A 27,902-nucleotide genomic window follows, 5' to 3' on the forward strand; every position below is an offset into this window, starting at 1 on the left:
TTATGTTCTTATGTTCAATGTAATCTGCATTGAAAAGGTTATGGTATGTAATTAGATAGACTTGAGTATGTTAACAGCTCTCTAATGTGAATAAACTATCAGTGGCAACTATACATTCTTCCTATGTACCTCTTCCTGCATACTAGATACTGTGGGATGCTCCCAGGCTAAAAAATCTCTCTCTTTTTGCTTATTCACTGAATTCTCCCTTTTCAGCCTTTATAATTTGATTTGATACCTGTATGGACAAAGGGGTGCTGGTGTGGTTGTTATTAAGAGGCTTCTCATTATAAAGAAGAGGTAAACAGGGTGTGAAAGACAAAGCAAACTCTAATTCAGTTCCGGATTTCCTCCTGATATTTATATTTACAAACATACTGCTTCATCATTTAGTCCAAATTTTAGGTTGCTGTGTCTATAAGGAATATATTTTGAAGCTTATCAATTTCATTTTGGATTTTTAACTCTCTTGCTGCAGAAAATGCACAACACAGTTTCTACTGAATTCCATTTCCTTTTATTATTATTTTTTAATTCCACCATTTTACAATTGAAAAAGATGCATATACCTATAAGGTCCTTTCCTTTACCTGCCTTCCTACAGGCCAGGTTACAGAATCAATGAACAAGGCCAACACCCTCACTTGTGGCTTTCTGAAGTCTCCCTGCAGCAATATAGAGATTAATAAAATGGCACCTTAAAATGAGCCTCGATCTGGGAAGGGGTTGAAACAGTCCTTCCTCTAAACTCATCTAATTTCCAAAGTGGTCACCTGTTAAATACAAAAAATCTTTACAAGATCGTACTATCGATCCTGAGAAGCATTCCATTGATTTAAGGTGTTTCTACTGTGAACAGCTCATCAAGAGGGAGAAAATGATAGGTTCTTGGGCAGTGGACTAGGCCCACAGTTGCAAGGCTTCTGCCTGGGATGTGGAAACACTCTCCCCCCTCCTCTTCTGAAGTATTGTCTCTTTCATACAAGGAGGCAAATATAATTGAGAGGTTCCTAAAATCTGGTCTTTATATAATTGTAAAAGAGAACAGGCTTAAAAGCTTGTAGTTTCCCCACCCATTGGGAAACAGTTTATTTTCTACAAAAGTTTCTCTTTTCAAAAGAAAGGAGAAAGAATACATAAGAACCACCTGTTCTACAGGAGCTCCTGTAATTCAATGGGCGTATACAAAGGTTTAAGAAATCAGTGGTGTTTAGTGACAAATGCCTAGCAACCTTTAAGCTAATCATCCTACAACAGGGTTGCCAGGTCCCTCCTATGGTAAAAGTCTACGGTAAATTTGGCTTCTACCATTGAGTGTCGCCCCAACGTCCCAAATGTGATGACATCACTTCCAGGTCATGTAAGCAGTGACGTAGACATATCACTGCATGTCATATATTTCTCCCTCTTTTTCAGGGTAAGTTCCCCCTGCCAGCCAGCTGATTGGCAGCAGGGAGGTGGGGCCTGGCCATGGCGGACCCCTGCCTCCACCTTGGGATCTGACAACCCTGTTCTACAAGTTTGTCTTTTGCCTCTTGCCTCCAATCCACCATCTTGGAAGAAGAGCCTATGGTGTTTAAAACTAGTGTAATCTGTGTTTAAGCCAATAGAATTAGGTAGCCTACAACACAGAAGACCAACTTCTATCAACGGTGCTTATGCTAATTAACTGTCTAGGAAGGGTAAGAACAATGTTTTCTGCTTGCATCCATGCAATGTATTTCCTTCCAAGATTTAGTGCAACTCATCCCATCAAGCAGATCCAGTCCCTCTAACTGACTGGGAAAAACAACAACATGAGAAACACTTCAGTTCAGCAAGCAAAGAACATGGAAGTAACACAGCTGCCAGCTGCTTGCTGTGGTCAAGGCCTTTGCTGGTAGATGTTTGGAATCAAGAGTAACATGGTCGCCTTCTGCCTCTAAGAGACAAGTGCAGATGTTAGCGCAAGACAGCATGTTTCCTAGGTTACATCTCCTAGCAGAAAATCAGGAATTGTAAGCTCTACACGTACAAATTACACAGCTCTCCTTTGGAAGCAAATTCTCCAAGATGGCTTAAGTTGGAGCACACCAGCTCCTGTCCCAGAGATAAGGGTTTAATATACCATTCATACCCACCCAAAGTGTCTTTCCCCTCCCCCCACCCACTTGCCTTCACCCAAGTTCTTATGCACACATTCCTTTAAAAAAAATTAAAAAACACAACCTTTGAGAAAGTCCAGTAAGAACCTCATTGACAATATAGCCCCCACCCTGCAAGGTCTTATGTCCTATCTGGACTCAAATTATTTTTTTACTTTTTTAAAAATTAAAATATCCCCAAAGAAAAAGACCCCCTAATATTCCCCCCCACACTATAATTCATTGCTCCCTTGACACAAGGTAAATGTATAAAACGACAAGTCTACGGCAGCCATTTCAAGTCATAATAGGATTTCCCATCATGGCTCAACCCCAAATGCTCACTCTCCACAGGAAATTAACCCTTCATTTGCAAAGAAACTATATATCCATCCTTCTTATTTGCAGGAAACTTTCAGATATACCAGGATACAACTCCTGGAACGTGCACCAATTCCCAGGGACTCCCGTGGAGCCAGAGTGGTTCCAAATCCGCTGTTGCTGCCTCTGTTCCTCACATGGTCCCGTGGCTCCTAGAGCCCAACTCAAACCAGCCCATCTTCTCCCGTGTCAGATCCAGGTCCCGTAGTCTGATAATGACCTCCCCAAGGAGGATGTTCTCCCAGAAGCCCTCTTCACTCAGGACACTGAGACGCAGCTCCCGCTGGTGGAGGTCTCCTTTTGGAATCCCATCATAAATAAGCTGCAAGATACAGAAGGTGTCAGGGTGGAAGTTGACTGCCTTTTTTTGGAAGGCTCAAATAAGCAGCTGCCAACAACATGACTACACAATACATTGTTCCTGGGTGTGTCTCCTGATCCAGTTGACAGATGTGGTCTGAAAGTTCAGTATTCAGAACTTGCTTCTTAAGTGCGTGGCACTGTTTGTGGATTGGGACCATAGTGTATGGGAAAAGGGAGCTGTTTTCGTGACCTGACACAGCTCCAGAGATCCACTACTTGCCTTGCTGGGGAATCTTAACACATAGCATGAAGGGAGCGGGGGCTTAAACCACTTTCCCCATCCCTCCAATCCAGACGGGGCCCCAGTGCACATGGGAACCAAATTCTAATCATAGGAACTCTCAAACCATGTCTGTTGACTGGACATAGGATGTATATTGTGTAGTTGGTCTCTCAGGCCACCAAAGCAGAATATCTGTTCCAAATTATTTAGGACACTCTTGAATTATACAGATGTACCTTAACACAACACTATATTTTTCCAACTTGTAGCTCCAGGTAAGCATTATCTGCCATGGGAAACCAAGAATAGCAGCTATCAAATAGTTTTAAAAGTCTTTCAAGAAACTTCTATCGGTAAAAAGATTAAACTACAGTAAAAGCTTTGTTATCCAGCACTTGACTGTCCAAAAATGTTCAGTTAACCAGCACTGCTCAGAGGATAAGCTCCTCCCTTAGCTCCCATACCACTGCATCTTTGGGCATGTGCACACCCCACTCCCCATCCAGCCAGCTTGATGCCTCTGGCTGGTGTTGCGTTTCTGACAGCTGGCACTGCTTGGGTGCTTTCCTCCCCTTTAGTCTGCCTCAAGCTGGCAGGAGCTAGCCCTGCTGGAGGACTCCCAGGAAGCTGGCTCACCTGTCCACCTGCCACGTAGGATGTCCTTGTGGCTTAATGGGAATGGTCCTGCCAAGCATGGGTGCTGTTGCCAAAGCATTCCCAATCAAGTGGAGTTTGTTTGCTGCAGATTCTTCTGTGGGTAGGGTGGGGTAAAGCAACTAGCTTACGTATGTGATGTGTGCTGGATAGCAAAGCTTTTACTGTACTGTAGTTCTCACACATTTTGAATGGTTATTCTTTCATGATTAAGCAGAAACAAATTCTCCATACAGCCAATTCTGCAGCAAAATGGTGGTTGCTGAAAGATATAACAGAAAATCTCTTATAGTCTTTGAAAAGCACTAACTTGAAACGTGCCTTCACTTTTACAGTGGTTGGATCTTTTATGACAAAAATCTGTTGAAATTTTTGTGAAATTGTTTGATAGCAACTGTCCTTGGTTTACTCTGATGAGTGCAATGAATCTCTTAAACTGGGGTAGAGTTTTTCTCAGCCTGTGTCTATCATAAAGAAATGAAATAGGTGAAGCATTTTCTATCTCCTCTATGCCAGAAAAACCTTCACTTTCTTAATTTCTGTGCTATTAAAAGGCAAAGGAGTATAACCGGGGTGGGGGTGGCTATTTCTGTTAGTCCCATTATTTCATTAGAGGTGGGCTATAGTTACTTTAAACTTTTATACTAGGAAATTCGGGAGGGATAAATGAATTTCCCTGGAGTCACTTTGCTTGATTGCCTCACACTGGTGGATACAGTGCACAAGTAGAGGGGCATGCTCAAACTGGGGAGGGAGACAAAGATTCTTCTTAACAAAGGATCCTTCTATACTTTACAGTGCATGCATTATAGCTGCCTTGGCATTCTCCACCTGTATATAATGGGGTTAAATCAGCTTTAGCAGGCTGGAAATTCAAGTGATTAGGCCTGAGTTCAAAGTGCTGTACCTTCCTGCTCCAGCTGCTGGGTACAGTTAGGTTTGCTACTATCTAAATACAATATGCTCCCTCTCAATAGCAAATATAAAGAACAAATGCTGTGGGCACCAGTCCTCTGCCCAGATTTCCCTGTGACCAGCTTTGCCTCTGTCCTAACCCATGATGGCTAAAGATATATTTCCAGATATATTTGCTTCTTTTATAAAACACTGACAAATTTTGCTCTGACCTGGGCAAACCTACCAGCAAATATTTATGGAATCAATTCATTCTCTAAACATAACAAAACATATAGAAGGCAGGGGGAAAGGGGAATAATCTCAGCCAGTTGCCTACATTTTCAAACGCCAACACAAAGTTGAGAACTTCTAACTGCTTGAGCATCTGCCTGTTTTTATCAAGTCTGTATCAGTCCCTGCCTCAGCCCACTGAGGCAAGGCATGCAGGAATGTACCATTTCATTGTAAGTTGGGTTGCAGGTTTTTCGAGCAACTTTAGTTTTCCTCTTGGTAGTTTTCTGGGGATCAGGCAGAAGATAGATCTTGACATAAGGGTCAGGGTCACTGCCATCCTGAAGAGGCTGCTGAAAAAGAAAGAGGATGCCATTCCTGGCCGCAGGTTGTTTTCATCACACAAGATTGCAAACATGAAATAAGTCTGGCCAACTTGGATAGTCACAGCCCAGCACTTACCAGACCTCGGATGTGCATCACCATGATAAAGAGCTTGTTGTTCTTGTAGGAGATTGACAGCTTCACTTCTCCACCCATCTTCCCAACAGGCTGGGACCATGTGGCATCTAGGGAGAAAATGAACAGTCTGCAGTTTTACAGATGATTATAAAATATCTCAAATAATTTGTATATTTTTTGTTTTATATTTTTACAATTTATTCACCATATATTATTTATCATATAAGCCTTAAGTACGTGCTTTTCACTTCGGAGGAAGCTTTGAGCTCACTAAGAGACTTTTTGCAGCGTTCATTGAAAAATTTGGATAAATATTTTGGTATTTGGCAACCTTGTGCTTGGAAATATCTGTTGAACTCCCTGAGGAAGACACTGAAACAGGAGGATATCTGGACCTCTGTTGGAGGAAGACTGAGCACTTATTCAAAATAGACTTAAAGGACTCCTCCCTCTTAAAACTTTTGTATAATTAAGGAGAACTGATATTAATAAAGGGGTTCTGCAATATCTTTTGTGATATATTAAGAGACGATATTTAGATGTTTTGATATATGATTCTTTCTATGTATTAAGGCTTATATGATAAATAATATATGGTGAATAAATTGTAAAAATATAAAACAAAATATATATAAAAATTGAGATATTTTATAATTGTCTGTAGCATGATATTTGCTGTTTTTTCGTATTTCCTACTTACCGTGGGTCCTATTTTGGTTTTGTGAACAGTCTGCAGTTTTGGCAGAACAAAATAGTATTTCTAGGCACACAGAGAAAGGTGGCTGCAATACCCAGGTCAGAGCAATTTGTACCCATTTTCATAAAGTTTGCACACTTTATCTTTCTAATCATCCCCACCACACACCTCATTCATCTCCCATTTAGCCGATATTCCATCTGTCTTCTGTCCTATAAATGTGTGACATACGTTAAGATTTGTCCTACCGCACCACTCAAAACCTGATGTCAATTACTTAAAAATACATAAGGTAAAGGTAAAGGTTCCCTTGCTCGAAAGCCAGTCGAATCCGACTCTAGAGTTGCGGTGCTCATCTCCATTTCAAAGCCGAAGAGCCAGCGCTGTCCGAAGACATTTCCGTGGTCATGTGGCCAACATGACTAAACACCAAGGCGCACGGAACGCTGTTACCTTCCCATCGAAGTGGTACCTATTTATCTACTTGCAATTTCTTGCTTTCGAACTGCTAGGTTGGCAGGAGCTGGAACTAGAGATTATTTAACTTTCCATCATGCGCACAAAATACATAAGCCCCAATTAAAATGCTCTCTTTAGGAAGCAGCAGCAGATTGTTTTATGTGACCAACACTTTCAGTTATGTTTCCAAACATACCAGATTGGTATTATGACAGCCAAGTGAGGGACCCGCAAGGACTTGCAGGGGCATCTCACTTCCCTCCCCTCCACTGTTTCATTTTTCTTTTCCCCAAAGTCTCCATAGCCTCCCTTCTTTTCCGGCTTCTTTCTTTCTTTCCTTCCCACCTACCAGCTAACCTATATTTATCTCTCCCACCATCTTCAGCTTTCCCTCCTTCACACCCCTTGGACCCTCCACCTATGAAAACTATGGCCAGTTGCACGGTGCCAGCTGTCAGGCTGGGCCCAATTGTTTCCGGGAGGAGAACCTGCAAGGACTTATTGGGGCACCTCACTTTTCTCTGTATCCCCCTCTCCATACTATTCCCTCTTTCCTTTCTCGCCTTTCCCTGCTTCCTTCTGTCCTCTCACCCACCAACCAACCTTCCTTTTATATATCTTTCATCTTCAGATATATTTATTACTTGGTGTTATGTATTAGGTCTGGAACATTCCAGGACTATCTACCAGAGACTGGCTGAGTTTGGGGCTCTAGAACAATAGCCCACGAGGACTCTGGAGGTGACTAATGAGGAACTAATGTTATGTAAATAGCCTATCCTTGGGAGTTGGGTGTGTTTGGGTGTGGCCCCAGAGCCTCTTTCTAGATCCCGTTGTATTGCTTTCACAACGGGCTTTACTGCTAGTCACTTAATAAAATAGAACTGTACACTGCAATACATCTTGAACCCAGTATTTAAAACTTATGTACTTCATTAGTAACTTTTCTTTCTCCACAGTGGGGACTCATTACACACATTGGCACTGAACTGGCTGCTGGTGAACTGTAGGAAGCAGGTGAGTCATGCAAGCTGGGAGGTATTAAGTTGCTTGGTTGTTGCTGCCAGGCTGGCTCAATGAGTCCTCTCTCAAAGGCCCAAACAGCTCTGGAAAAGGCCCTGCCCTCTCGCCCTCCTTTTTACTTACAGAAACCAAGTCTCCCACAATGGCCACTGATCTCAGAGGTTTCTTAAAGATACACATGTTGCTTTTATCAATGGACTTTTCCAGGTTTCCTATTTGTCTTACAATTTCTTAAAGATACACAAGTTGCTTTTATCAATGGACTTTTCCAGGTTTCCTATTTGTCTGCCAACCCAGGACTTTTCCCAGGTCTATACAAAGATCTGTTATGTCTGTTCAGGACTCCAGTCTCTGGATTTAAGTATCCACAAATTTGGCTATGTTGAGAATTAGATATATTGATTTCACACTGAGGTGTGCTGTGCAAGAGCCTTGGCTTTCCTTCCCTACCCCCAGTACTGATCCAGATGCAAAGGCTGTATCATTTCTCAACACAGAACTAGTGTGGTGGTGTGCTTAGTGTGCTTGACTAGGAGAGAGAAGTCCCACGTCCCATGTACAAATCCTTACTCTACCACTTGAGCTTATGGGGTGGCCCTGGGCCAGTCCCTCTCAGCCTAACCTAACCCACATGCTGGTCGCTGTGAGGGTAAGATGGAGAGGAGAGGACCCCGTATGCTTCCCTGAGCTTCTTGGAGAAAGGATGAGTTAAAACAAGTTAAGACAGATGTTTACCTGCAGGCTTTGGAGCTGGGTTGGTGCCTGCAGCCACGTCATCCCTTGGAAGGGGGTGAAAAAATGTATACAGCAGATCAGACTGCAAAAAAAGCAGATTATTAGGTCAGATACAATTTTACTTTTCTAATCATAAGTCATTCACTTCTGATCACCACAATACAGGGTTGCCAGGCAGGGCCTGGTAACTGGCAGGGGGACTTACTAGCGGTTGGGACCCTTCCCAGCAACACAGTGAGGTCACTCCCTGTGTGCCCAGACCTGACATCAGCATGTCGCCAGGGGTGCTCCGGCATTTGGGCAAAATGTAATAAGAACATAACCGGCATCCCCCAGTAACACACTGACATCACTTCTGGGCACACCGGGAGTGACGTAAGCATGTGGGGACACTGCCAACATTCTTCCCCCATGATTTTTCCTGTGATTTCCTCCCTGAGTGGTAGCAGGGAAGTGTCTGCTGGTGACAAGGGATGCCCTGCTGCCAGCAGGACATCGCAGCCCTGCCACTTCATCATGTCAAATGATGCTTTGGTTGGGTATGTTATCTCTACATAATAATCAGCATGATAATTGCATGATAATCAGCTCATAATAAGCGAATACATTTTTGGGGCTGGAGAATCCTAAAGCTCCTTACTACATAAAATGGTTATGATTATGCACAATAATCATATATTGGTCCAAAAGTTAAGGATTATGTCCTCCCATTATATGAATGGGAAAGCAAAGTCAAATGATGGGTAATCTAGTTGCCAAATTCCCAGCAGGGATAGTGCTGCTCTCAGCTTGCTGTCGCTGTCACACAAGTTCTCCTGCCTCTTGTGCTCTGGATATTCTCCAAAAATTAAAATGAGGCTCCCAGATTTAAAACTGGAAAAGGAAGGGGAATGCACCTTATGTTTGTATCATCAAGGTTACCTTAAGCAGCATTTCAAGTGTTAACAGAACTGCAGAAACAGACATTTGTAGAAAAGAACAAATGACACTCCAGTATACATTGCAGCCCTTTCATACAAGTTATTTTTGGTCTTGCTTACATCATCATCATTTCCCTTTCCCACCGCAAGGGACTGTTCATACCTCAGCCACTTCAGGGGCAGCACGGAGTAGATTCCAGATGTAGCCATTCAGTTCTTCTTTCCTCTTTTCTGCAACTGCCTCCCCTCGTGAGCGTCCAATCACAAACCTGCTGGGAAAGCTGGGAAATTGTGGGGTTTGGGGGGGGGGAATAAGAGACATAAGCATAAACCACAACCATAAAAGAAAAAGCTCCCTGTTCCCTGCAATGGTGTTCTGCACAAATTAATTTTAGAAGGCTCAATCTTATCACATTGTAGTATGTGAACTACAATCAATATCATTCTTTGCCAGTTTAAATGCAAACCACTTCTTATTCACATTCTAGACCAGAGGTGTCAAACATGCAGCCCATTTGTTAGATACAGCCTGCAGAGGGCTCAAATCTGGCCCCTGAGCAACTTCCTTCTCCTGCTTCCTTTCCCAGGGCTGCTGCTGCAGCCGCACTGGAGCTTGCTTTTTCCCAGTTCTCTCAGTGGTTTTTTGCTTCCTGCGTCTTGCCTCCCTCACCCCTTCCCTTGCGCTCTCTCTCTCTCTCACACACACAGAGCTCCATGGCTGCTTCCTGCTGGAGAGATACAAAGACAAGCCCCCTTCCTTACATGCATGCGCACATGCACGCACACAGCTTCTGTTTCCTTCTCCAGGGCTTCTTCGCCTCTTTTGGGGAGGGAGGGTTGAAGAGAGAGAAAACAAAGTTGGAATCCCATTTTATTCCAGGTATAAGTTTTTATGTGCAAGCATACTTCTTGGGAGGGAGGGAAGGAATTGGTGGGTGGGTTCTTCTGACAAGCCCAATGTACTTTGAGGAAATTATTTTGGTTTATTCTGAAAAGTTGTTTTTTGTTTTTTAAATGGATTTCTCTGTTCCTATCTGGATTTCGCCCCCCAAAAAGAGCTTGATTAGGAATTAGAACACTTGGATTGGTCCTTATATCTTGGAGAGTAGAGTGATTTCAGATGCCAATGATAATAGCACACATTGGTAATGTGACAGGTAAACTAGCTCACAACTCATTCCAGGAGGATGCATTGTCTTGAGCTTTATTATCAATTGCAATTCAGCAGCCTCGCTTTCTAATCTCACTTTGAAATTCCTTTGTAAGAACACAGCTACTCTTAGGTCAGCAACTAAATGTTGTGGTTTCTAATGTCAGATGTATGTCCATTTATTCTTTGCATCCTCCTGGACTGAATCCTCCTGGATGGAATAGAGACCTAGGTTTCCTGTCTAATTACCAATGCTGGTGTCTCCACACCTACTACCCCTCTGCATATCATACCTAACTCAATCAAGCCTGCTATTGTCATTCATCTGCTACTGAAATCACCTTTATAAATTTTATATCTCCGGTACCCCATGTTACATTTTATGACATGCATGTCCGGGCCCAACAAAGTGACATTTATGTCAAATCTGGCCCTCCTAACAAATGAGTTCGACACCTCTGTACTAGACAGCCAGCATGACATAGTGGGTACAGAGTCAGACTAGGATCTGGGAGACCCAGGTTTGAATCTCCACTCTGTCATGAAAGTTTGCTGGGCCTGTCACACTCTCAGGCTAAAACGGAGGAGAGGAGAACAATGGAAGCCTTTTTGGGTCCCCAATGGGGAGAAAGGTAGAGTATAGATAAATGTACATATATTTATACCTGACCAGCAGATTAAAAGGTTACTCATTCATGGTGCTTTCTACTGAAAGACTGTAGGGAGGCTTTACTACGGCAGGACAGCTTGTGATGCAAATAGTTCACTGCATGTTAATAAGAAGTGTTTCTTTCTGCTCAAAGGTACAAATCATGGAAGCAATAAGCCTTGGCCTGAGTATGTGGATATAAGCCAAGAACAGGTTTTCTCCAATCACCTCTTGAAGTGTGAAGACTCAGCATCAAGCTATAGTGGTGCAGAATGCATCAAAGCCAGGTATATACCATGGGAATGCATGCAGAGCAAATACCAAGCAAACCACATAACACAAAAGAAAATAAAGCTTTTGGATTTCTGCCCAATCTGACTAGTGGAGGAGCTTATTTCCTGACCCCCAAATACGGAGGTCTTATTGTGAGTAAACCACACACACACACACACACACACACACACACACGGCTTGCCAAAGAGAAACTTACTTTATTAGACAAAAGCAAGAAAGCACAGAGCAGAGGAAGTGCCCAGGAAGAGACCTTTACACGTGTATAATCAAATGCACAAATGTGTATACTGATTCTACACTCAGTAATAGAAGCACAAATGGAAAAGGAGTCTTGTAAACCAATGGAGCTAACCTGGGTAAAAGAGAGGAAGGAACTATGAGGCGCAGTTTGTTATGCAACTCCTGGAACTCCTCAAAAGTGCGCTGGATGTAGGTGATCTCAGAGGGGTTCTCCCGTTTCACTTTCACAATGTATATCTGTAAGGCAGGGAAAGTATCCTTGAAGTCCAACTGCAGATCCCAAGAATGTTGATCCACAAGAGGCACAAACTGTCATCTTTGACTTCTAGGACCATCTCAAACTCCAGTCCATTGACCCATCATTGGAAGGTGCTAACAACTGCAGATCTTCCCATGTTCCCCTCCCTCCAGAGATTATTCTGACCTTGGAAAATTTACTCCCAAGGGTGTGGGTTGGGAAGCTGCAGTGAAAAGGGTAAATGGGCGAAGTCAATCCTTCATCTTCCATGAGCGGAACTGCACTGACGGAAGAAGCAGAAGACAATTTCATTCATTTTCTCCTAGCCACTGCAGCCTCCCAACCTGCATGGCTATTAGTCCACATGGGTGCCATGACCCTGGGAATGAGCCTTACTGGAGTCAAAGAGGGCTGCTTGAGGAAACATGGGAAATATATGTGATCCTTGTGTACACATTGCAGGAGCTAAACCACTGCCCATTGCCCACTATCCTCTGATTACACCAAAATATTTACTGACAGGACTCACATAGCCCTTGCTGGGATTGAAGACTTTTTCATGACGCCACAGGAAGACATCAACGATCCGGCTAGATGTCTTGATAGTGTGCACACGGGGAGCAAAGGAAAGTGTTGGCCGGGAGTCTGAAGCTGTGAATTTCATCTGTGCCAGATTGTGAATGAAGAAGTTGAGCTTCGTGGCTACACTGCCCAGACTGGACTCTATCAACCTGCATCACAGTATGAAATGTCCAAGTTGTAGATAGACAAGGCATTGGCTGTTCTACAGCAACATGTTCAGAAGCCCCAACAGTCTGTCATATAGAATCTTGGAAGACCAAAGCTTCCCTAGATCTTCCTATGGAAGCAGCTTTGGGATATTTCATTGGTTGATAACTTTTCCTTCCACCCATTAGGGTTAATATTTGCACCCTCTCACCTGGTGAAATAGGTGGTAGCATCGGCCTCAGAGTCCTGTGGTCTCAGTGCATCATAGACATACTTTAGGTCCTCAAGGTCAGACAACTCAGGGATCCCACAGGATAGCATCTGTGTGTCAAACAAGCCCCAGATTAGCATCACACCATTACTCAAGCTGTGTACATCCCATGTTCCTGAGATGTACCACATGCAATCTGGCTTCTTAAAAACTCCCCCCCCAAAAAAAAAACCCCACAGGGAGAACAGTGAGGGGAGGAAAGATGCATCTTCCAAGAATCCTGCACCCTTTTGAGAGCCCCATGCCATGAGGAGTTTCCATAGCATAAGCAATCCAGATTTTAATTAGTGGACAGTGCCTCCCCTTCAAAGCTCTGTGGTGCCAAGAACAAGCAGGCATCTTTCTCCTACCTTCTCCTCCCACCCAGTGTAGCGTGCAGGACTTGAGTTTTACCCCACACCAAGGTGTGCAATAGTAGAAGAAAAGGTAGGAGAAACAGTGGCCACATATTCATTTAGGTGAGCCTCCCTGCTTCCTCCAAGCTCTTCCCATTCTTCGGAAGAGTCATGCAGCCAAAATTGTTTTCCTTTTGGCCAGGAAGAGAAGTTACCCCTCACCAAGATAAATACTTATCTTATACTCTACTCAGGCCAGATGAGAAGGTTTAAATCAACGGGCTGAGTCACAAGAGACAGAGGGGATGCTTCATAATGGAGGAACTGCGGGCTTGGAAGGCCAAGAGCAGTTCCCTGCTCTTCAGATCAAGATGCATTTCCACCACTCTGTATCTTTCTGCACAACACCCTAACCCCTAACTGCAAAAGCCAGCAACCAATCCTGTGATACAGGGCTCAAGCAAGTGTTTAAAAGATCCTGACTGGACAGATGCAGAACAGCTGAAAACTATGGGGAACAGAGAAAAGGGGATGGAGTGTCTCACCAAGCCCAACAGATTGATGAAGAGATGAGTGTGCTTGCGGATCAGGTTGTAGGCCTGGCAGCAGAGATCAACAAAGTCATGGAAACGGCTGGAAGGCTTGTCCCCACCATTGATGACATATGCCATATCCGATGTGAAGACAAATGGAGCTCGGTCCCTGTATGGAAGCAATGCAGATATATGAGATTATGGCCAATCCCAGGTACAAAAGAATCCCGAAACATTTCACAGAGGAGAATAAAGTACCACGGCTTTTACATTCAGTGAACAAGGGCTTTGTAGCGTATTAGCAGACAGTCGAATGATAGAACGGGTGGCATGCTCTACCCAAAAGTTTTAAAACAACAGGTTTCCCGCCATATCAGAAACGACACTTTACATGTAGAGATCCATATATTGGAACTTTTGTATGGTCACCAAATATTCTGCTAGATTCGAGTCCAGGAGCCCCTTAGAGACCAACACATTTTTTTTGCAGTATAACCTTTCAAGAGTCAAAGCTCCGTCAGATATCTGACAAAGCTCATACCCCAAAAATTTTGTTGGTCTCTAAGGTGCTACTGGACTAGAACCTAGCTGTAGTACTGCAGAATAACATGGCCGGCTACTCTATGAAAAATATTCTGCTGTTAGCATACTACAGCATCTGAAATTTCAAAACACAAATGTGAGCAAAGTTGTCAGGTTTAAGTAAGTAGATGTGGCAGTAAGCGCCTTAGGTAAAATTTAGCATATACCTTGAAACTCCATGTACAATAAGAAAATAGGCACTATACAATAGGAAATCCAGTGTATCCATGCAAATAGATAGCTCATGTGCCTCCCACATTAACTATAGTAGCCGAAAACATGGTTACACTTACCTGTAACTGATGTTCATCAAGTGTTTTCTGTGCAGGCACACATGGGACTGCTTCAGAGCAGGTCTGCCACTAGGGTTGCCAAATCATTCTTACCTCGCGGTGGGGGGCTCCCGTTTGGCGTCTTGAGCATGTGCACGCCGGGGTGGGGTTTCCCCCGGGGCCTGATTCCGCGGCGGCGGAAATTGGGCCTCCAAAGCGGGGGGAAATCCGCCCCCCGGGGGGAATTGGCAGCCCTATCTGCCGCAGAGGAGTTTTCTACAAGCTTCTGGAATCTACAGCTGAGTGCTCCCTCTCCCCCCTTGGCACAGCAAAGCTTCAAGCTCCATTCCCACCCAAATGATCACATGACAAGGGACAGAAGCAGCACTCTTACCTTAGTCCTCCTTCCACCACTGTGGAGATTGAGAAGGAGTTGTATGGCCCACAATGGGGAAGGAGGGAGGGATTTCTGCCTGCACAGAAAACACTCGATGAACATCAGTTACAGGTAAGCACAACCATGTTTTCATCTTCCTGTCTTCTATGCAGTCCCACGTGGGAGATTAGCAAGCTCCCTTACCATGGAGGTGGGTGTGGGGCTGGTAAATGAAACAGAGATTGGAACACTGCTTTCACAACAGCCGCCTCTCTCCTGAAATCTACTTTGATGGAGTAGTGTTTGATGAATGTCAATGAAGATTTACTCTGCAGCTCTCCCTGATGTTGAGGTTGCATCAAAAGCCTGCTGAGGAAGCTTGAGCCCTTGTTGAATGCACTTCTAGGGGAAATGGGCATTCCAAACCTGCTCTACTGTTAGTGTATGACATCTTAATTGCAATCGTCACCTATCTAGACAGGGTTTGTGATGATACTGCTTTCCTCTTCTTTGAGTCTTTAAAGCAAACAAAGAGGTTGTTATCTTTCCTGAATGTTGAAGTACAATCTAAATAAAATATCAATGCTCTCCTCACATCTAACATGTGCATTGCTTATTTTGCTAAGGACTGAGGTTCAGGGAAGAAGACTGGAAGGATTATGTCTTAAAACAGGTGAAATTGAGAAACCACTTCAGGAATAAAGTCGAGACTGGGCCTCAAAATTACTTTATCCTTGTGGAATCTAATAAATGGTGGGTCAAACCTGAGCGCTCTAATCTCACCCACTCTGCATTCTGACGTTATTGCAACTAAGAATGCCATTTTATAAGATAATAAGGAAAGATCACATGAAGCCATGGGTTCAAAAGGTTTATATATGAACTGAGATAACACAAGAGAAGGATTCCACTGAAGGACTGGGGGTTTAACTGGTGGGTACAAGTTAATGACACCTTTAAGGAACCTTTTAGATAGTGCATTTAAAAACACAGATTTAGAATCCACCCCAATATGAAAGGCTGATATGGCTGTTAGGTGTATGTTGATGGAGGAGGTGGATAGACGTAAATCTATCAAGGAAAGGAGGTAGTCAAATCTCTGATAAGGGACAGGACTCTGGTCTAATTCTCCTATTGGCCATGTAGTAAACATTGCCATTTAGCTTTATACGAAATCCAGGTAGCTGGTTTGTGTGATGACACTAAAACTTCCGCCACCCTGTCTGACCATTGGTCTATGGTGAAACTAACCATGCACTGAGATGTAACATCTCCAGGTTGTGGTAATGGGCAGACCCACTGCGAGAAGGCCTTGTGCTCATGGTAGAGCTATTCTTCTGCCCTTGGCCAGGCTCCACAAAGTTGGGAACCATGTCCTCCTGGGCCACAAGGGGGATATTAATATACATGCAACTCTTACACAATATTCTGGGAACATCTCAGTGTGAGTCTGGAATAGCCCTGAGAGCCGAAGTTGGGGAGATGTCTTATGAAGCAAAAGCCTGGGGAAGAACACTCAATTTGAAAATTGAGACTCTAAAATCAAACCCAGATCGAAACCTCCTCAATCTAGTCAAGCTGGACCACCACACAAGTGATTGGGACATATTATTGGACCATAAACGATTATGTCTGGGTATCACCCATGATGTGATCGAAACCACAAGTAGACAAGAATTTTTACAGCTCATTAGAGGACATTTGAGAGACTATGACAACACATCGATTAGAGCCTGCAGAGTGTGTTCAACATTTTCAGTAGGCATTCAGCCTCCAACAATGCCAAACTACTTATCTGAGATAGTTCTTCCAAAGTCTAGAAGGGCATTCATGCTAGCGCGCCTGAAGGCCCTACCTTCAGCTGTGATGTCGGGAAGTTTTAATGGGATTTCATACTCAGATCGACTTTGCAATTGCAGCAGCAGTAAAATAGAATCTGTGGATTATATTGATTGTCCCAAATTTTCAGCTCTAAGAGATTAACTGACTCCCCTTTACTTAATCAGGACTTCCTCTCTCCAGAAGCAAAATCATCCTGGTTGCTTAGAGATGAAGACAAACTACCCTGCGTGTGGCAACATTTCTAGTAGCTGTTGTCAAACCACATGACAACTTTTGCAGTAGCAACCTTTACATTCTTCCATGTTTTCCTGTGGAACGAGGTTTATTGTGGGACAAGGGTTTGCTGTTTATGACTCCGGTTGCAAAAACAGTAAAGATGATATACACACAGTGTTTTCAGTTTCAACACCATGCGGTGGAGGAGTGTAAAGGGTGGGGCAGCATAATAAAGGGTGTAGGACCATAGCAGATGGAATGCGTCTCCCAGTGATCGGTTGTCCATGGTCATTCTCAAGCAGAAGGACTGGCATTTTGTGTTGTCTGCCAAGGCAAACCTGAGGGTGACCCCATGTTTCAAAGATTGGGAGTAAATATTTCATGTGTATGGACCACTCGTATGTTGAAAGTGGGTCTCTGCTTAGGTGATCTGCTAACTTTATTTATTTTATTGGATTTGTATCCCGCTCTCCCCGCATAGCAGGCTCAGGGCAGGTTCCATCAAATATAATATACAAACAAAAACAATTAAAATACATCAGATACAATACAAAACATCTATGTTTCTAGTTACAGCCTTGTTGTCTTATCCTGCTATCTATATGGCTATCAACTCTGTTTTGGTCTGAATGGTCCAATCCCATAGAAGTCATGGCTCCTTGCATAACCTGAGGGAGCCCATTCCCCCTTGTTTGTTGATGTAACGCTTGGTCGCTATGTTGTCCATGGACAGCAGCAGCATCTTTCCATGGATGATGACTGAAAGGGAAGCAAGGGCATATCTAATGGCTCTAAGCTCTAAAACATTAATGTGGAGGCCTGACTCAGCAGGACTTCAGTGCCCATTAACACCAAAGCCAGTTTCGTGTAGTGGTTAAGTGCACGGACTCTAATCTGGGACAACCGAGTTTGATTCCCCACTTCTCCACTTGCACCTGCTGGATGACCTTGGGCAAGCCATAGTTCTGGCACAGCTGTTCTTGAAAAAGAGCAGTTTCTGTCAGAGCTCTCTCAGCCCCACCTACCTCACAGGGTGTCTGTTGTGGGGAGGGGAAGGGAAAGGCATTTGTAAGCTGCCCTGAGACTCCTTTGGGTAGTGAAGGGCAGGGTATAAATTCAATCTCTTCTTCTTAACACAAAATGAACCACAGTGAGCTCCTCAACCTTTTAAAGAAGCATCTGTAAACAGATGTTCTTCTGAGGGGGTCCCAACTGCATAACTCCCTTTTGGAGGAAATGCTGAATCTCTTGCTGTAGAAGCAAGTTGGAAGTAGTCCCTTTGGGACTAAAATCAATACAATAAGGACTGGGTTTAAATTCTAGAAAGTATCCAAACTTTATTATATGCAAAACAAACTATTTGTGTAATTGAACTCCAATGGTGTGCAAACAAGGAAAGCTTATCAGAAAACTGTGGGAATCTACCCAGTCATTGGGGTGCCCTTCCTTTAGATGATGAGTATCTGGGAGATTGTGCTCCCTGTCACCCCCTCTGCCTAGGCTGTTGCCGTCTAGGTTGGTTCTGGGAATTAAAGGGGGTATGATAGTGTTGGTGATTCTGGGTGGGTAGAAATCTGTACGACTTCCTAAATTGATACTGTTGTTGTGTCTGGGGAAGTACCTGGGTTTAAAGTTCCCGGCTTGATACCCAGAGACTTGGCTGTCAAACTGTTCTTACGGATCCTGTCAAGCACCACATCTGTCTGCTCACTAAAGAGGGTCTTCCCTTCAAAAGGAAGATCTACATGGGCCCTAGTGTCTGGAGGGAAGGCCAAAATGCTTAACCATGAATGACATCTTATAACCATTGCAAACCACATGACAACTTTTGCAGTAGCCATAGTTTGGCTGCATGCATCTGTCACATGGTGTGACACACAGAGTTCCTGTTTTCCCAATTTTATCCCCTCTGCTTGTACAATCTTTGCCTGATTTTTCTTGTCATCTGAGAGTGTCTCTATGTAATGAGACATTCATTTTCATAAATAGATCTGATCATGAGCCTTAAAATTAGCTTTGCAGAGACCTAAGACTCCGGGATGTGTAGACCTTGCACCCAAAGATGTCTAATTTATGACCCTTCTTGTCAAGGGGGGCTGAATGCAGTCCTGCTCTTTGCTTGGATGGGAGGACTTCCGTCACCAATGAGCTGGCTGGAGGATGCTGAAATAGGAATTCTCGTTCCTCCTCTCTAATCTTATTACACGTTTTCCACTTTCTTAGTGGAGGTTTGACTGGAGGCTGGTTTAGCCCATGTGTTTCTTGTTATTTCGAGAATGCCTTTAACCATTGGCAGGGCTATTTGGGTTTGTTGAGTACAGCACATTCATAATCAGGTCTACAGCCCTCAGTTCTGGAGATGTGTATTCAATCTCTAGTGCCTTAACCATTCTAACAAGTTGTTCAGAATATAACTTAAGATCTTCAGTTGGAGAAACAGGTGTAGGGTCTCCCACGGTGTCATCAGGTGAGGGAATGGAAGTTCACTCTGAGTCATTTTCTGATTCTTGGCCTGGTTGGGTCTCAGGATTTGCATAGGAGTATACAGTGTCCTGGGTTGTTCGATGGCTCTCAGACGACAGTGATCTAGTGACAGAGCTGGCGTGACAAGTAGGTGGTTGCCACCTAGGGTTGGAAGAAGGACTGAACTGGTTCCATGGGGGCATAAACCATTGAGGAAATGGACACCACTGTGGATGAGAGCTCCATTGTGATGTCTGAGTAGTATTCACATCAGAGGCTGATGTTGAATTACTCCTTCTGTCCAGGGGTGATTAATTCAATCACATCCTCATCTGAGAACTGGTACTCTTTTGAGGCCACAGAAGGGGAAGGAGTATGAGGTTTTTGAAAACATGCTCTGCTTTCATCAGAGGAGTGGTGATGACATTGAGTGTCAGGGCTTTGACGTCAAAGGGATCAAGATCTTCAGGCTGGAGGGGACTCCGATGGCAAGCAATGTGGAGACACTGAAGTGCGTGTTCAAGTCAATAACGGCGATCGATGGTGAGGTGAGCCATTCCAACACCCTGGAGATGTTGAGGAAATCTGCAATTGACCTCAAGGAGAAAGGGACCATTGGTGTTTTGTCGGGTCCTGGATAGGTGGTTTCAACCTCAGGTTCGAGCTGGTCTGTTGCGGTCGAGCAGTCAAGTTGAGTGTTTCAACTTCTTTTTTGCTTTCTTTATAAGGCAGTTGAGAAGCCACTCTTGGGGTCTGTGCCGCCCCTCTGGTATCAGGTTTTGACTTTGGTACTGGCACAAAGACTACTAAAGGAGTCCTGGCCCTTTTTTGAGGAGAATCCACCATTTTGTGAACCCCAAGTGACTGCTCCCTTAAAGCGGATTTGAGGCAAAGAGCCCTTTCTTGCCACGCTTTCAGGGTAAAGAGGCATTGGTTGTGTTCATCACTTTGTGCCATTTTTGTGCCGCAACTGCGGCACTTCTTTAAAAGTGCCATCTGGATTATTATAATTGGAAACTGGTAGGAAAAACATACAATTCTGTAGAAGAAATATTAGTGAAGCTGTAATACATCCTCTCTCCATGGTGGCAGAAAAAGGACTGAGAAAAGAATGTTCCCTCCACCCCTTGTCACGTGATCACTTGGGTGGGAATGGAGCCTGAAGCTCTGCTGTGCGGAGGGGGAGGGGGAGCACTCAGCTGTAGATTCTAGAAGCTTGTCAAAAACTCCTCCACGGCAGGCCTGCTCTGAAGCAGTCCCATGTGCACAAAAGAAACGAAGATGAATGTATGATTATCATTCCAAAATGAAATTGTCTCAGTAAGTGGCCAGTAGGATAAAATAGAGATGTTTATTTTAAAATGAAATGCACATTTAATTGCATACCAGACAACTTTATAGCCAGCATTCTGTGTTTTATATTTTAATATTTCTGTTCCACCTTCATTAGATTTTTATAATGTTTTGATGGAATGTTATTAAATATGCTTACTGAGATCCTGTTGGGGACATTCTGTCTGCTAGATATTTTAAGTGTAAAAGATACTAAAGATCTGTTTGGGGGAGATGACTCCAATGTCCTGGAACCCCTCTATAACTGTGGTGAGGTAGCAATCTTGCAGGTGGTCAAGAGGAGAATTTGGGATATAGAGGCGCAGATCATTAATGCCGGTAGTCTTGGGGTTTGCTCTCCCTATTCATTACCCCTCCTTCCCTTACATACATCCATGGTACCGTATATCGCTAATCTGACAATCCCAGTTTTTAGGAGGGTTTTTATGCTTGCAAGGTTCAACCTTTTCCCTTCAGTAGTGGTTTCAGGTAGATACAGGGGTGTCCCCTATAAGGATAGACTCTGCAACTGTAATCTTGGGGAACCCGATTCTGTTACCCGCATTCTTTTTCGCTGTCCTAAATATTCCGTTATGCGCAATATCTTGATTCATCCTCTCTTCCCTATGCAGAGAGATTTTCTGGATAGGGATTTAACTTTTTTTCTAGCAGACAAGAGTCCAGCAACAACACTATCTGTTGCAGAATTTTTGACCTATGTATGGAAGTCAAGAGTGATACTCTGTAAATCTTGTAAACCATGTTAGGATTGTTTTGTGTTTTTTGAGTTATTGGTAATTTTAGTTGATGTTGTGCCTAATAAAGGTTTTCCTGTTCTGACTCCAATGTAATAACCAACACTTCTCAGCCCTTCATTTTCTCTACTGAGCTGACAAAACTTCAGGATTCATTCTCAAGCAACAACAAACTAATCAACTATTATAGAGAGTGTTTTGCATAGAATACTCACCTCTTGATGTTGCCAAACATTTGGGCATGGCCCAGAAACCTGCCAAAGTCTATGTGGAACATGTGACCAGTGGTCTTGAGCATTATGTTGTCATTATGCCGGTCACAGATTCCCAGCACATAAGTGGCTACACAGCAGCCAGCACATGAGTAGATGAAGTTCTCCACTGCCTGGGAAATTAAGACGTATTGGAAAAGTCATATACAGATTGGACTTGCATAGACAACAGGGCTAACAAAGTGTTGGAGGGAGGGAACCTTGAAAATGCGCAGAAGGATGTTTGGAAAAATAACAAGTTGGGGGCCTGAGATGGCAAAATGGTCCCTGATAGTACCTCGAAAATAGCTTCCTCTCACCTTAGCTACTCTTATACATAATATTTTCCAGTATGAACCACACTGTGCTTTAAAGGCAGCTGCCAAAGTGTGCTAACTGATGTCTTCATCTGAAGTTAGGCCTTATAACCTTGAAGGCAGGGCTTGTTCACTATCTTTCACCAGATACGGCTTGACAACAAATGAAAACTTTTCTTTACTGTGGCTTTATAGCACAGGTTAACGAGAGGCTCTCTTTTGCTGATTTACAGCACTTGAGCTTGTTCATTTTGTGCTCTGACTTCCTTATTTTTGTATACCTGTCTAGGCTGCAAAACTGCCATTCAAATTTGTAATCAAGACATTAATAAATAACTTGAACTCTCCAATTTATCATTTTGCTAGGGAAACACACTTTTTTAGGAATTGCAAGCAAGCAAAGCATGCATATCCTTATCATAGCATTTTTGCTCTGCTTGGGATATACAAATATATCACCACAGATGAGGGACTCGGAACATAATGGCTTTGGCCCTAGTACAGCCCTAGAACATAATTCTGAGCACTGGTTGGTGACTGTTCCTCAAAACAAGAGGTGTTATTTTCTCTCTTCTCCTGCCTTTACCTTCTCATATTCATCCTCCTTAGGGTTGTGCTTTTGCAGCCAGTCTGCAAGGGGACGGTCCTTGAAGGAGCCTGTCACCCCGTGCTCCACTTGGATCTTTCTCAGGGTTTCTGCATTGGGGATCATCTCCACCATCCCTATAAAACACAGCAAAAAGCTACAGAGTTAATTTAGAGGAGCTGCTTTTCTCTTTCTTCCTGCACAAACAACTAATCAAGGAAGAATTTGGGCTGGGATTTTGACTTTAAAGTTTTGGAACATCTTCTCGTTGGGAAATGAAGCCTGGATCCTGCTCCATGAAAGCAGCTTGACTTGATGTGATCCTACCAGCTCAGAAATGCTGCGAAACATCATTAAGAGCTGTGTGTGCTGAGCAATTCAGCTGACCACCAGGGGGAGGGGCTAGAAAAAGGAGACAAAGATGGTTTATCTCTCATATGGCTGGCTACCAGGTCTAATAAAAACTGATGTGCCAGAACAAAGGTAAATGCAGAACAGGTGTTATCAGGACAGGTGACATGACCTTACACACCTGGTTTTCTGTTTATGAAGAATATAAATATTTGGGAATGGGTTCAGAAGACAATGGTCACATTGTCCTCTGGAGGAAATGATCGGGTAAAATTAAGTGACTATTAGCACCAAAAAGTCTAGTTTTCACTTTCACCACAGCTGAAGATGAAGCCAATCTTGAACAAGGAGAAAATAATAAGATACTAGAGTAGGACTCTCAAGTGTAGGGTGTTTTTAAAAAAAACGTTTGCTGTATGTCTATATAAAGTATCCCTAAAAAGTGGTGATATCTATACCCCTTTTACTGATTAGCCATTTCATTTATTTATTACCCACACTGTGCTTTTAATATGTCAGTACAATTCATTTCCTCTTACACTTTTAAGTCTGCATTCTCTTACTGGTTAAATGTTACCCACAAAGAATCCAGATTAATACCACATTGCTTTTTCAGCTCTGAGTGCTAAATTGAACTACCTATCTGAAATGCCACAGCATTCTAGACACACCTGCACAGGAATCCTCAAAAGGATGCCAGTACATGCATCTTCCAAGAACATAAATACCTGTCCAGCAAAATTAACCGAAATTATTCATTACAAGACAATGTTGCAATGGCTATTTGCATAAATGACTTGTTAAAAAGGTATCTGACTATCTAAGCACTAGACTAAAACTAACCCTTTGGATTTATCCAGCAAGGCAGTTTTTATGTTCTTAGCTTTCACACAGAGAGGTGGTAAATTACAGATTCGTAATCTCAGTTCTACAATTCCTGACATATCAGGCCCTATAAACTGAGAGCACCAGAGCTGCTACTGAACAGATGCAAGTACTAGGGAAGTTTCACACCTGTTTCCAGACTTACCACGACCACGGCCTGTTGAAAAACACCGGAATATGACCATGCGCATGTCCAAACCTTCTTGCACCCAAATTTTGTTCATTATGCGAATCATCTGCAACGTTAGCATGTCCTGCCGGAGATCATCTCCACACTGTGAGGAGTAATAGCCCAAAGTAAGATAGGATGTTCCCAGTGTTTTGCAGCTGCTGTCACTGGGCAGAAAACACCAAACAGCTTTCCTCATTTAAGTGCTTCCAACACAAAACAAAATCCCTTCTAAATTTTTCTTTTAAGCAGCAGCCCTCACTTATTTCCACAGGCACTGACACTCTTCAGAGTGGTTTTATGCTTGGAGGTGCATCCATGTGCTTCAGACACAGGGTAGTTTCTTAGAATGATAGCCATCATATGGGGACAAAGTCTCACTCTTGCTCTGCCTCTTGTGTGAGGGGCTGATTGCCCTATCACTTGGACACTTAAAAACACAGAAACAATGTTGAGGCCAGGGATCAATCATCATCAGACATGAGATTATCATGCCAACCTCCTTTTGCATTTCAGGGATGCTACATCCAAGTAATGCTAAGTAATCAGGGATGCTACATCCAAGTGCTACATCCAAGTAATGCTACCTTACCGCAATGTCATACAGTTTTTGACTCAAAAGCAAAATCTTTAGTATAACAGTGAGAATTATTGGGGAATTTGACAAAGCTACTGTACCAACTATTCCAACTCCAATGCCAGCTATAAACCAAATTCTCAAGAACGATAACAGCAAAAGGTCCACCCTAGCAATGGCTAGCTTTGCCTCTAAAGTACGGCACTCTCGCCAAATCTTCTAAATTCGTGAGCCTACTGATTAGATTACCCAGAGCTCAATAACTTCAGCCTCCCAGCATTTTACTCTGAGGATTTGCTTCCAGGTTCATCACAGTGGCTGCAGCTGGTACCCAAAATCAAACTCTTGCAATGAGATCATTTCCTGTAAGAGTGGAGGAGTGAGGATTCTAAGGGGTCCAGAAACCTTTCCAGGGGTCTCAGCTATAAGTTATTTGGAAAAGGAGGACACAGCAGTTCCTTCAAGCTATATCAAAGCGTACAACTATAATTCAGCAGGCAGGAACTGCTTTAGTCCTTCTTGGCTTCTTATCAACCATGAAGGAAGAGAGGTTGAGGAGGGAAGCTAAAGAGTTAGGTGATCAGACAGTGGTACATAGGAGTGCAGAAAAACTTTCTCCCATTGGACCACAGTTTTTCCCAAGAGTATACATGCTGCAGAATAAAATGGCTAATCGAGGGCATCATATTGTCTTACAATTTGTAAAGAGGAGATTGGCTGACCACTAGCAGGCAGAATAGTAGATCAGAATATTGTCAGCTTTGCTCAGAAGGACTTGGGCCAAGAGAATGGCTGTGATCTGCATAATCCAATCAGAAATACTAGGATTTACCTTAAAAATAACACGGATATTCTCTCCAAGAGGGTCAACGTTCTGGAAGGACAGCTTCAGAGGGACGGCATTGGAATTAAAATAGGAGCAATCCTGCAGCCAAGAAGACAGGATTGTGGTGATATAAATCAGTACTCTAATCAATAACAGCAGAAATAAAAGCTCCCTGCCATTGGCAAAAAGGATATCAAAGAAGACTAGGTCGAAATCATTCCAAAAGTACTATAGTCATTCCTTCCAAGGAGACTCAGTTCCACCCCAGTTGTCTGGATTTCCCTTTCTCACAGGAATACTTCTTTTTTTACTTGCTTTTTGATGCTGCCTTATCAAAATATGCAATAACTAGAAGGCTACAGTGGGGGGGGGGTGCCTTTAGTTCTGACAGCTGGATTGACAGGAGGCACCAATGAGATTCTGTAACCACCCCAGTCTCCTGGAGCGTCTATGAGCTTCCATACAAGCTTTGCTCTAGACTAGAAACCCCACTCCCTTATATTTAAAGTAGGTCTCTGCAAAACTGTCAGATGAGTGATCCAGACCACACCTGACCCAAGGTGGCAGAGGTCATACCAAAGGCCTTTCTGGTTTGTGATACAAAAGACTGGCCAGTAGTACAGCCATCCTCCTCAGCCAGGCTGTTCTCCATTCCCACCCCTATTCCAGCACTGAAGGCTTCTCACCGTTCATTCTGTACGAACAGGCCATTGTGCTCTTGGCACCGGGTAGGGGCCAAGTTTGTAATAATTTGGAGTAGCTCATAGCCAAGGAGGCAGAACTGGATGATCATGGTAAATATGGCGGTCTGAAGATTAAGAGTACACTGGATGAGAAATGTAGGTGTGGAAGCTGGCAAACAGATACAACACTGGTGGAAAAAATCAGAAATGATATATCAGGATGTTAATGGATGGGAACCAAAAGACCCTCATCCTCAGGAACTGGCCTATTTGTTATACAACAGAGAGGAAAAAGCTAAAGTGAAGCCCAGCTATGCAAATGGTGCTGCTAAACTTCAGTGCTTGGAAGCTCAGCTGAAGAGCTCTGAAAGAAAACAAAAGCATCCTGATCTTCTACAGTGTATCAGCAACCAGCATTTCCAGCAGGCAGAACCATACCTTAGGCACGATCCCTTTCACAAGCAGGCTTGGACTAAGTGGCAGGCGGCAAGAGCCATTGACATTGAAGAATTGCTTTACATCCTCCAGTCCCTCCCTAAGGATGCCCTGAAAAAACAAATACCAAAGTAGTCTACAAACAGAAAAAGCCTCCATTATTTAATCTCTGTTTCTGCAGTCTGTACTTAGGAGTCACCCTAGTATAGGTCATGCCACCATCCCAAATCGCTCTATACACCAGTTTCTCCCCTCTTGCATTCTACACAAGAAAGCCCCAAATTCTGTGCTGAGTTACACAATTAAAGTAAATTATGCAAATTCTGCAGATCAAATGTTGTTCTTGAATGAGCCGTTTTAAAAAAAACTTTTATGGATTTGCTCAGCTCCCCCTGCTTCCAAGATATAAGCTTTTAAAGAAGCAAGCCGTAACATTTTTTTTTAAGTTATGCAAGAAGTGATGGCAGAAGTCAAAAAGGAAGGGAAAAGCTTGGAACCATGCACTGCAGTTCACCAGCCTATAGAACAATCCGTCCTAGGTTTAGGTTATAGGACTGGGCAGGCATTTGAGCTTCATCTCACAACATTAAGAATATTTCTAAGCAGCAAAGAGTTCTCAGTGACTTGTTGCCAGAATCTTTCATCATCCCAAACAGTAATTCCTTCTGGGAGAGGGTGAACATTTAACCCATGCCACAGTTACTTTCCAGGAGAGGTTGCCCTTTGGACTTTTATGTCTTAAGTGCTTCCATCAGCCTTTGAACTCTCTGAAGAAGAAGCTAAGCTTTCATCAGTACATGCTGTTTGGATAGGTTTCATCAGTATATGCTGTTTGGATGTGTCATTGCTCCCCCCCCCATCCCACCCCACTCACAGTGAAAAGAATGAGATATATTCAAATGCGTGTACCTGTCGTGACGATGGAGCAGCCTCACGGACCTGCTGAGCCAGCTTAGCCAGGGTATTAACAAGCCAGCACTGCCGGTCGAACTCCTCTCGCAAGCCCTTCCCACAACAACACAGCAGAGCTGCCAGCAGATACTGGTAACGGATGCTGAACTGAGAATCCTTAAGTCCATCCTTCAGCAGCCTACAGAGATGGAAACCTGGTCACCAGGACTGGAGTAGTGAGGTATGTGTGGAAGTGTCATGTACATGTGCAGCTAAGCAAAAGCTTCTTCTGGACCTGCCAAATCAGTCTGCTCAATGTTCATGACTTTTTCCAAAGCCAAAGTTCCAAAAACATGCAAAGAAATAATAAGTAGTAAAGGGTAGTCAGGATGTTTGGGTAATGGAACATGAAAGGGCTCTAGTGGCAATGCAAGACGATATGGCGGGAGAGTATTTTTGAAGGTTGCTTTGCAACAAGGATAACTA

At 43.4% G+C, this 27,902-nt stretch overlaps 1 protein-coding gene across 3 annotated transcripts in view; it reads right to left on the bottom strand.

Moving 5' to 3' along the window:
• Positions 1 to 2,254: 2,254 nt before the first annotated feature.
• Positions 2,255 to 27,902, bottom strand: part of PIK3C2B (phosphatidylinositol-4-phosphate 3-kinase catalytic subunit type 2 beta) — a 92,392-nt gene continuing 66,744 nt past the window's right edge. For 2 of the 3 annotated variants that reach the window (XM_015422272.1, XM_015422270.1), the window contains exons 18-32: positions 27,435 to 27,615; positions 26,529 to 26,636; positions 25,414 to 25,506; positions 23,981 to 24,110; positions 22,600 to 22,736; positions 21,661 to 21,830; positions 13,620 to 13,776; positions 12,680 to 12,789; positions 12,269 to 12,470; positions 11,614 to 11,738; positions 9,332 to 9,449; positions 8,249 to 8,330; positions 5,335 to 5,441; positions 5,097 to 5,225; positions 2,255 to 2,826 (exon numbers count right to left, since the gene is read on the bottom strand). In XM_015422272.1, the coding sequence (XP_015277758.1) occupies positions 2,638 to 2,826; positions 5,097 to 5,225; positions 5,335 to 5,441; positions 8,249 to 8,330; positions 9,332 to 9,449; positions 11,614 to 11,738; positions 12,269 to 12,470; positions 12,680 to 12,789; positions 13,620 to 13,776; positions 21,661 to 21,830; positions 22,600 to 22,736; positions 23,981 to 24,110; positions 25,414 to 25,506; positions 26,529 to 26,636; positions 27,435 to 27,615 (2,038 nt within the window). In that variant the 3' untranslated portion in view covers positions 2,255 to 2,637. The remainder of the gene's footprint in view (positions 2,827 to 5,096; positions 5,226 to 5,334; positions 5,442 to 8,248; positions 8,331 to 9,331; positions 9,450 to 11,613; positions 11,739 to 12,268; positions 12,471 to 12,679; positions 12,790 to 13,619; positions 13,777 to 21,660; positions 21,831 to 22,599; positions 22,737 to 23,980; positions 24,111 to 25,413; positions 25,507 to 26,528; positions 26,637 to 27,434; positions 27,616 to 27,902) is intronic. The other variant, XM_015422271.1, reaches the window with a different exon arrangement.

This window comes from Gekko japonicus, unplaced genomic scaffold, assembly GCF_001447785.1.
Source record: "Gekko japonicus isolate JY-2015 unplaced genomic scaffold, Gekko_japonicus_V1.1 scaffold546, whole genome shotgun sequence".
In the NCBI taxonomy this organism is placed as follows: Eukaryota; Metazoa; Chordata; class Lepidosauria; order Squamata; family Gekkonidae; genus Gekko; species Gekko japonicus.